Source organism: Eretmochelys imbricata, chromosome 4, assembly GCF_965152235.1.
Source record: "Eretmochelys imbricata isolate rEreImb1 chromosome 4, rEreImb1.hap1, whole genome shotgun sequence".
In the NCBI taxonomy this organism is placed as follows: Eukaryota; Metazoa; Chordata; order Testudines; family Cheloniidae; genus Eretmochelys; species Eretmochelys imbricata.
The window spans coordinates 93969189-93979293 of NC_135575.1; the positions used below are offsets into that span (position 1 = coordinate 93969189).

Genomic DNA, 10105 nt, shown 5'->3' on the forward strand with positions numbered 1-10105 from the left:
TCGGCTCATCTTCCTGGCTTTTTCATACACACCAACCCCTCATCTTATTAGATACATTTTGTTGCTCTTCCCCCACACCACCCCATCCCACACCACCCACAACATAACCAGAAAGGGGCACTTGGTCATGTGTCCACTCTGCTGTGTGGCTGTCAATTCCTCCACATCGTATGGCCCTTCCCGCGTCTTTCAACTGCCCCAGGGATTCTAGGCAGGAGCTCCTGGCACAGAGGACCCTCCACCCCTCAGGGAAGTGATCACCAGTCCTAAGAAGCTGTTGCAACTGTGACAGTTTCTGTCTTCTTCCTCTCCCCACCCCCCCTTAGCTGAACACTCTCAGACCCCTGACTTGGTAATCTGAGGACATGCTGCATGAGTTATTGGGTGGGGCAAACCAGTGAGGGTTGGGGTTTAAATAGACTTTGGTGTTGGAGGTTCCCACAGCTCCTGTGGTTCCACGGGTCCCTGTATAGGGGGGATGCCTAATCTTCTACACCCACCTTGGGGGAACCTTCATAGCCAGTTTGCCATGGTGGAATGCAACAGCAGGCTAGAGCAGTCAAGCAGCCAGGGGCTGAAAGGAGACAAAGATTATTGGCTGCTGTTCAAGGGCAACAAGGCAGAACTTGGGCCTTTGGGGATGATTTCTGGAAAGGAGGGTGGGGACTATGTCCCCTAGTTTGGGGGAGGAGGGCAGGGTGAGTGGTTTTTGGTTGTATTAGCAACAGAAGTTTTGAGGGAGGGTGAGATAGAGAGAGCTAAGGCAGAGAACCAGTTCCTATGTGGGGGTCAGTATGGGCACTGCATGCTGTGAACTTGCAGGAGGATGCTTGCTGTCCCAAAGTGAGGTCAGGGCGAGCACCCAAATTTTCTGTAAAGGCCAAGCATATATCCAGGTGTCTGTTGCTTTTCCCTTGGTGGATTCTTTCTCGTCTTCCTCCAGCCACACACACACACAACAGGATTCAAGGGCCTTTTAGAGTTCCCTCCAGTCATCTGCAAGCAGGAACAGCTCAGCAGATGCTGCTGCTTCATCAGGCAAACCTCATCTACATGGTACGAGACACGGCCGTTTTCTGCTGCAGTAGAGGATTGAATTTTGCATGTGGAGGTGTAGGATGCTGGCCAAAAAAATGGGGAGGTCAAAGGATATTATACGAGACTCGTTGCTTTTGGAAGGCTTCCCTATCTTAGCAGTTGTAGAAGTGGGTGGAAGGGAGAGGATCTTTGAAAATAAGAAAGCGGTGGTCTGGTTAGACGGTTGGCAATGCATCGTGTTCACCAGCATCTCTCATCCTCTTCCATCAGCCCCTCCACCACCCCTTTTGCCATACCAGCACCATGCCAGGAACCTGCTCCAATTTAGCATCAGGGAAAAGGTGGGATGCTTGCAACCCTCTAGCACCTGACCTGGTTTTGGCTTGTATATGGCACTTTGGCCAGTCTGACGTGGACATTACTCTTTTGGATGACAATGAATTAGTTGACACGTCTGTGTTAAAGCTCAAATGAGACTAGATTACGTTATGGTCTATGATCCTTCTGGCCAGGCTTGTATAATTGCACATTACTGCAGCAGATGTGGTGGGGAAGCAACTCCCCTATTGTAAGTGATAAGTGGAAGATAGTATAGCTTAGCTTGGCATTAGGTGGGGATGCCCTAGGTCAGGAGCGACGTTGGGAGCCTGACTCCCAGGGGTGGCTTTTGATTACAGCACTTTCCTTCTGGTTGGCAGATTGGCTGCAGGCAAACACTTTGTCCAGGTGACCACCAAGCAATGACTAGTAGCATCTTGGGGCAGGCTAGTCTTGCAGGTGACATTTTTGTAAGCAATTGGAAATTAATTTGGGGTAAATGGTTACTGTCTTCTGCTTGGGTGATAGAGAAGAAGAGAATTTTGATGTTTCAGGACAATGAAACCCAGTGCTATAAGCTCTTAGCGATTGGCCTAGGAAAACTGTAGCCCTTTCTAAGAAGGCAGAATGGTTGCTGGCTTATTGTCTAAGCCAGCTGACTGGGTCTGCGGGGTAGTCTGTGGTTAGATCAGCCACAGCTACCTCTTTTCTCAAGAATTAGTCTGTGTTTCCCCATGATTATTATTGTGTGATAAAGTTGGGGCCTAGGTGCCATTCGTTCCAATCAGTATGTCTCAGCAGTCTAGTTCTCTACGTGAATAGAATGAAGTCAGAGGTTTGTGCCGATTTACTTTACCCAGTAATACACTGATCAAGTTCACTTCCATTCTTCAAGGCATCATATTTATCGCTAAGCAAAACTGTAGTGCAGATTGTGCTAATACTGCCAGTTTCTAACAGAAGAGTTGAAAGTGGTAGAGGCTGGTGTTTAGCTCATATCTAAGTAACATCAAGCCTCACCCCTATGGCCCCATTATTAGGATTTTTATGCCAGAAGAGGGAGGGATGGATCCTGAACCCTAGTTTGAAAGGCCTTGATTTTTTTCTGCATAATTGCATCGAAGGACAATATCTGGTACATAAAAGGTTCTGAGTACTTCCCCCAATACCTAAGGTCCTTGTGCCTGTAAGAACTGAATACATAAAATATGCAGAGGAGGACTTAATTCATATTTCTGCCTATTGATTTTTAAAGAGTGGTTAGTATATACCACACAGGAAATTGTGAGAAAAACAGATACTTGTAAAGCAATGCTTTGTCCCCAAGGTTCACAGGTTGTTTCCAATTCTGTTTAAAACAAAAAACACTACATGAGAAAATGTGTAGTTCAAAAAAAATTTAATGCTGAAACAGACTGCAGGAGTGAAAAGTCTGCTCCAATTAAGGAGTTACTGTACACAAAATAAATAAGTTACAGTTTAAGCAAAAGCACAAGTGGCTTTTTAAAGTGCATTTGTATAAGGCCTTTAGCCTATATTCTCAAAATCCATTGGCTCAATGTAAAAATGCATAAGTCTGCTATGTGTGATTAAAGATGAATATCCCACTGAACTTGGGGAGAGAGAGAGAGAGAGAGAGAGAAAAAAAGGGCTCAGCTAAGAAAAATCCAACCAGCTTCACTGCCTAGAACCAACAGTGTATATCATACAATACTGAATTGATAAAGTGAGCTCCTTCCATGCTTACTACACACACTGGGGCTAAGAGAGAAATGGAAAAGGTTCTGCACTGAGCAGTTACCAAGGACCATCATTCCAACTTGGGACTTGCATCTGAAAAGCAGCAGTAGTGTAACATTTTAAAATTAATCTAGACAATATTTTTCAGGCAATAAAAAAAAAAGTTATTTGTAATGATAAAATACACTTAGACCCTGTGCACAATATTTCTATGTACTAAAATTCTGGTCAAACCCTCGGTAATAATGTAGCAAGTAAAAATAGTGTAGCATTGTTTTTACAGTCATGAAACCCAGTCACAGCCACTCATTTTACACTGACTTTTCAAAACAAGCTCATTTGTGCTTCAGAATACAGGGATAAAATCAAGCTCTACTGAGCAATAAAAATACACATGCTTTCCTTCATCCAATACCAAAACCAAGCATACAGCTGTAAGACTCAAATGGTTATTTCCAGTAAGTAAGCTGGAGTTCAGGGTATTTTTTTTGGTCACCAAACTTAGTTAAGTGATGTGGTTGTACATCAAGCCAATGTGTCCCATTCTAGGAAAGCAAGACTGAAGTTCTGTGGGTTGTTTTCTTTCCAATTACTAAAAGTTTGGTTTTAAAATGAAGATAGATGTTCTACCATTCACTTGCTAGAATCACTTAAGGAGCTTATTCAAGCCTCATGCTTGTTTCTCCTTTAAGCAATGGTTTATTTCTACAGCAGTTCAAAAGAACCTCTGAACCATCCTTCTTTCACACTGCCTCAGACTCCATAGTGCCAGTGTTTAACATTCCAAAGTTGGAACTTTACAACAACAACAGGTTGAGAAGATAAAATCCCCACTTAGCTTTACTTTCAGACAGAAGTGACAGTCCTAACTTTAGCAGACAAAGCTTGCTTAAACCTTCTCTTCAGATCCTGCATGTTTGGTGACTTTGGCCTTGGGATAAGAGAGGTTCTTCTTTTCTCAGGGGTGCTAGTTATTTGTTGTTTACTAACTTCTTTACACAGGACATGGAAGGCATTGAAGACATCATTGTAGTTCTCACTGACAGAAACTTCATAAAAAGTGCAACCTAGCATGTTCGCCAGTTGAAGTCCATGCTGTGGCTCCACCTCTTTAATATGTAGGAGATCAGCTTTGTTTGCTACAACAACAACAGGGACTCTGTTTCCTGGGTGTAACTGTCGAACTTGCTGGTGAAGGTGACTAAGTAATTCATAGCTCTTATAATCTGTGATGGAGAAAACAATCACAACAGCATCTGCCCATCGAATGCATCTGTTCAACTGTTCATTACAGTCCAGACTGTGTTCATGAATCTGAGAAAGAGGAATTGTTTTAAATTAGATGGCTGTGACATACAATTTAAAGTAATCTGACTTTCATTTAAAGCCTGTAATGCTAAATGCATTTTATATTATGATAGATTTGTATTTTGTATTGTAAATAAAGCTATAATTATTTTATTTTATTTTTGCACCTTCATAAAGTATGTTGATCCAGCTGCAGAAATCTGGAATAAACAACACTAGAGTTTGCCACACTCCAGTGGAAAATTGACCTGAGTAGTTCTGCACGCAGAGAAAAGCTTTGTAGTTCCACAGAATGGGAAATTAACTGGCTAGACAGTAAGTCTAGGGAAGCAAAGATATGAGCTGGAAGCATTTAAACCTGGAGAGTTGCCCAGTGCAAAAAGGCAAAATCCAGCATTACTCTTGTCTACACACTCAAACTTTCCATAATACAAGATTAAGTCATAACAAATCTTAATGAATGCAGCCACAATACTATGGTTTTTAGTTTCTATTGTGTACGTTTGTGAAATATTAGAGTTTATTAGGGCTGTAGTAATGACATTTTTCCTTCCAAGTTTTTTTCCAATGCATTTCTTGTTGACACAAAAATAAAATGTTCTTTCTTCATAGCTAGTGTTCTTAACACATTAGCATGTAAATCCGTTCTGGATAAATCAGCCTTCCCATACAAGATTGCTTGTATCTCCAAGAGTACAAAAGATTAATTGAAATAGTGGGTTGTTTACTTTTACTGTCAATGCACTATATACCTGCACTAGATAGAGCTTTCACTGTTTATAAACGAGGTTACTAGTTCCGCCATTCAAAACACTGGATACTAAAATGGATAGGTTTCAGAGTAACAGCCGTGTTAGTCTGTATTCGCAAAAAGAAAAGGAGTCCTTGTGGCACCTTAGAGACTAACCAATTTATTTGAGTATGAGCTTTCGTGAGCTACAGCTCACTTCATCGGATGCATACCGTGGAAACTGCAGCAGACTTTATATATACACAGAGAATATGAAACAATACCTCCTCCCACCCCACTGTCCTGCTGGTAATAGCTTATCTAAAGTGATCATCAGGTTAGGCCATTTCCAGCACAAATAGTGAACCATTTTCTATAAAGATTGATAAGTGGTAGAACAGCTCATCTGGCAAAAGACAAAGACTGAAGCTTATTTTACTATTTTAAGAGAGATATGGATGTGTAGCTCACCTGAACGCCTGGTGTATCTTGCACTTGAATAGCAAGCATCTCTCCATCTATTTGGATCTGCCTGCTATAAAGGTTACCTAACAACAACATCATTTTGTTACAAATACACTCACAGCCATATGAACAGACACAAAAATTGCATGAAGGGATGGTATGAACGACAGCACTTAAGAGCACAGGACAGTAAAAGCGTTTTATCGCTAACCACTCAATTTATAAACTGTAAGCAACTACAATAAGAGACTGACAACTTTAACATAATGACAGAGAGAAGGTTGTAGTGGTTTGTGGTTATCAGAACCCACAGGAGTTAGTTTTGCATTGACTTGCTTGCAAGTTTTCAGTTTAATTTTATAAAAGACTTGGAGCTCATTACACCTTTCAAGAGAACTGGACAATTTTAATTATCGGCAAAGACAAACCAACTTTTATTATAGGAAATCAGTTGCTTTGACAATTAGGGGTTCTGCACTTGAGCAAATATTTTCTCTTTGAAATGTTTTTGGATTGGATGCATTTCGAGTCTATATAGTCTTGAGATGTTTAAAGTCACGTATCCCTACAACAACAGCAATGTCCGATTGGTTTGTGATGTCATTAGAAACACTTGGATATATTCCCTTATTTCTATAGTATTACCTGGATCTACACTTTTTTTTTTTAAATGTTTCCATCTGTCACTCATACCTCTTACCTAGTTTGGCTAAGTTTGTTTGCTTGTCTGTCTTCCCTGGATCATTTACTTTTAAATTCAAAAGAAAAAATGAGAACAGGTCCAGTGGTGTTGGAACAGTTTTTATAGTAGAGGTGCTGAAAGCCATCGAACAAAACTGTAAACCCTGTAGAGGATGGAAACCATCTTAAGCAGGGGGGTGTCAGCAACACCAGTTCCAGCACCCCGAAAGGGGCGAAGAATGAGGCTGGATTTCCCCCAACATCACTCAGCTGGGACAACACTGAACAAGCTAAAGTAGGTGCCTTATGGGTTTAACAAGTCAAATTTCAGATCAAACACTCTTTGTGAAAGGCCTCTATCCCCATCACAATACCAGGAGGAAGGGATGCTCCTAGTTCGCTGCTTTTAGCCAGAATTCAGCATACTACAGTGCAAGAATACGGTTTGCTTCCCTGATAAACTGATGCGTGGCCCCTGACCGTTACAGTTAGCCAGGCAGATTCGGTGATTACTGGGGGCAGGGGTATTAGATTGTCACTGTTTACTGCACAAATTACATTTTCTAAGTGGAATCCACCTCCTGACGTGCTCGGGGGGCCTGCAAGGGGGCATTTATCCTGTATCAATGTACCACCGCGCAGCCTGAGGCTGTGCCCTAGACTCAAGGCGCCCAGCCACCTCCCCCTTACCTGCGTTTCTCTCGTAGTCTCCGATGAAGCGTTTTGTGAGGAATCGCACCACCAGGGCTGCAATGGACCCAAGGAAAAGCCGGTTACAACCTCTCCTCGTGGGATGCGTGCGCACAAAGCCCCCTCCCGCAGCCCGGGGGCTCGTAGGGGGCTGGGAGAGGGTCAGTGACGGCAGCACCGGGGCGAGCGGCACCCCAGTTTGCGGGAGGTGACGGGAGTGGGGCAGGCGAGGCACGGGTCTCGCCGATCGCCCGGCCCTCTGGCTGCGCCTGGCCTCTGGCCCCGCCGACCCCCCGAAGCGATCGCGCCCCGCCAGCGCTAAGAGGCGCGCCGGGCGGGCCGCACTCACCGGTTTTGCCCACGCCGCTGGCTCCCACCACCGCGATCTTGATGAGGCGGGGGCGGCCGGAGGAGCCCCCGCTGCAGCCGTCTCCGCTGGCGCTGCCGGCCTGGGGGTACTCGGCGATGGTGCACATGTTCTGGACAAGGCGCATCGCAGCTGCCCCGGGAGCAGAGCAGCAGGCGGCGGGGAGCGGGCGCTGCAGCGGCACGGAGGGAGGTCGCCGGGGGCTCGCTGCTGCTGGCGGGGCGTGGGGGCGGCAGGACCCGCTGTGTCCGCGCTTGGAGCGGCCTGGCGCGTCTCTCTCGCTCGCTCTGTCCCGCCGCTCTCTGAGCTGCCGCCGCTGTCCCGGCTCTTTTCTCTCCCCGGCTACAAACCCCGCCCCGCCTCCTCCGGCCGCCACTCACAGCTCCCGAGCCGCCCGCCCCCGCCCCTGCAGCGCCGCGGCTCCGCCGCTAGCTGGCTCGCTGCTGGCCGCCGCCCGAGCGGGACCGGCTCCTGCTCCAGCCGCCCAGCACTGTGAATGCAGGGGGCTACTTTTGAAGTTAGTGCTGATGATGCCTTATCATAGAATATCAGGGTGGAAGGGACCTCAGGAGGTCATCTAGTCCAACCCCCTGCTCAAAGCAGGACCAATTCCCAACTAAATCATCCCAGCCAGGGCTTTGTCAAGCCAGGCCTTAAAAACGTCAAAAGAAGGAGATTCCACCACCTCCCTAGGTAACGCATTCCAGTGTTTCACCACCCGCCTAGTGAAACAGTTTTTCCTAATATCCAACCTAAGCCTCCCCCACTGCAACTTGAGACCATTACTCCTCGTTCTGTCATCTGCTACCATTGAGAATAGTCTAGATCCATCCTCTTTGGAACCCCCTTTCAGGTAGTTGAAAGCAGCTATCAAATTCCCCCTCATTCTTCTCTTCCGCAGACTAAACATCCCCAGTTCCCTCAGCCTCTCCTCATAACTCATGTGTTCCAGTCCCCTAATCATTTTTGTTGCCCTCCGCTGGACGTTTTCTAATTTTTCCACATCCTTCTTGTAGTGTGGGGCCCAAAACTGGACACAGTACTCCAGATGAGGCCTCACCAATGTTGAATAGAGGGGAACGATCACATCCCTCGATCTGCTGGCAATGCCCCTATTTATATATCCCAAAATGCCATTGGCCTTCTTGGCAACAAGGGCACACTGTTGACTCACATCCAGCTTCTTGTCCACTGTAACCCCTAGGTCCTTTTCTGCAGAACTGCTGCCGAGCCATTCGGTCCCTAGTCTGTAGGGGTGCATGGGATTCTTCCTTCCTAAGTGCAGGACTCTGTACTTGTCCTTGTTGAACCTCATCAGATTTCTTTTGGCCCAATCCTCTAACTTGTCTATGTCCCTCTGTATCCTATCCCTACCCTTCAGCACATCTACCTCTCCTCTCAGTATAGTGTCATCTGCAAACTTGCTGAAGGTGCAATCCACGCCATCCTCCAGATCATTTATGAAGATATTGAACAAAACTGGCCCCAGGACCAGCCCTTGGGGCACTCCGCTTGATACTGACTGCCAACTAGACACAGAGCCATTGATCCCTACCCGTTGAGCCCGACAATCTAGCCAGCTTTCTATCCACCTTATAGTCTATTCATCCAGCCCATACTTCTTTAACTTGCTGGCAACAGTACTGTGGGAGACGGTATCAAAAGCTTTGCTAAAGTCAAGGAACAACACATCCACTGCTTTCCCCTCATCCACAGAGCCAGTTATCTCATCATAGAAGGCAATTAGATTAGTCAGGCATGACTTGCCCTTGGTGAATCCATGCTCACTATTCCTGATCACTTTCCTCTCCTCTAAGTGCTTCAGAATGGATTCCTTGAGGACCTGGGTGAGGCTGAGTGGCCTGTAGTTCCCTGGATCCTCCTTCTTCCCTTTTTTAAAGATGGGCACTACTTTAGCCTTTTTCCAGTTGCCCGGGACCTCCCCCAGTCGCCATGAGTTTTCAAAGATAATGGCCAACGGCTCTGCCATCACATCCGCCAACTCCTTTAGCACTCTCGGATGCAACTCGTCCGGCCCCATGGACTTGTGCATGTCCAGCTTTTCTAAATAGTCCCTAACCACCTCTTTCTCCACAGAGGGCTGGTCACCTCCTCCCCTTGCTGTGTTGCCCAGTGCAGTTGTCTGGGAGCTAACCTTGTTCATGAAGACAGAGGCAAAAAAGGAATTAAATACATTAGCTTTTTCCACATCCTCTGTCACTAGGTTGCCTCCCTTGTTCAGTAAGGAGCCCACACTTTCCTTGACTTTCTTCTTGTTGCTAACATACCTGAGGAAACCCTTCTTGTTACTCTTAATGTCTCCTGCAACTCCAGGAGTGATTTGGCCTTCCTGATTTCACTCCTGCATGCCCGAGCAATATTTTCATACTCTTCCCTGGTCATTTGTCAGAAGCGACCCTAGAGACCAATGTCATTTCTTCACCCATTAAACAAGTAGAGTTAGTGGTGGATTAACACATGGGCCCAGAGGCCCCTGCGTGAACACTGGAACATAGGAAGAAGTGTGGCCCAGCTCCCCCTTTTCCTCTTCCCCCTGGAGCCCTGCCTCCTGGTGGCCAGGCCAGAAGCCGGAGCCAGGCCCTGGTAAGAGTCACCCAGGGAACCTGGGTTGCTGTGGTGAGCCCTGGACCCTCCACCTGCCCTAGCTGGGAGGCCAGAGGACCTGAGAGCAGCCCCTGGCCCATGTCCCCACTCCCTGGGGCGCACCAGCTAGGGAAGATGGAGGGTTTAGGGCTCCCCACAGCAGC

General features: G+C 46.4%; 1 protein-coding gene across 1 annotated transcript; it reads right to left on the reverse strand.

Moving 5' to 3' along the window:
- Positions 1-2738: 2738 nt before the first annotated feature.
- Positions 2739-7707, reverse strand: RASL11B (RAS like family 11 member B). The gene is made up of 4 exons (XM_077815647.1): positions 7320-7707; positions 6971-7027; positions 5606-5682; positions 2739-4410 (listed from the first exon to the last, which is right to left on the reverse strand). Exons 1-4 carry the CDS (start codon positions 7462-7464, stop codon positions 3943-3945), a joined length of 747 nt encoding a protein of 248 aa, XP_077671773.1. The 5' UTR covers positions 7465-7707; the 3' UTR covers positions 2739-3942.
- Positions 7708-10105: the final 2398 nt, after the last annotated feature.

Excerpts from the sequence above, each read along its gene's own strand:
- RASL11B (XM_077815647.1), bottom strand. The coding sequence starts at position 7,464 with ATGCGCCTTGTCCAGAACATGTGCACCATCGCCGAGTACCCCCAGGCC. Across the intron at positions 7,028-7,319 it reads CAGCGGCGTGGGCAAAACCG|CCCTGGTGGTGCGATTCCTC; the intron begins GTGAGTGCGGCC and ends GGTCCATTGCAG. Across the intron at positions 4,411-5,605 it reads AAGATACACCAGGCGTTCAG|ATTCATGAACACAGTCTGGA; the intron begins GTGAGCTACACA and ends CCTCTTTCTCAG.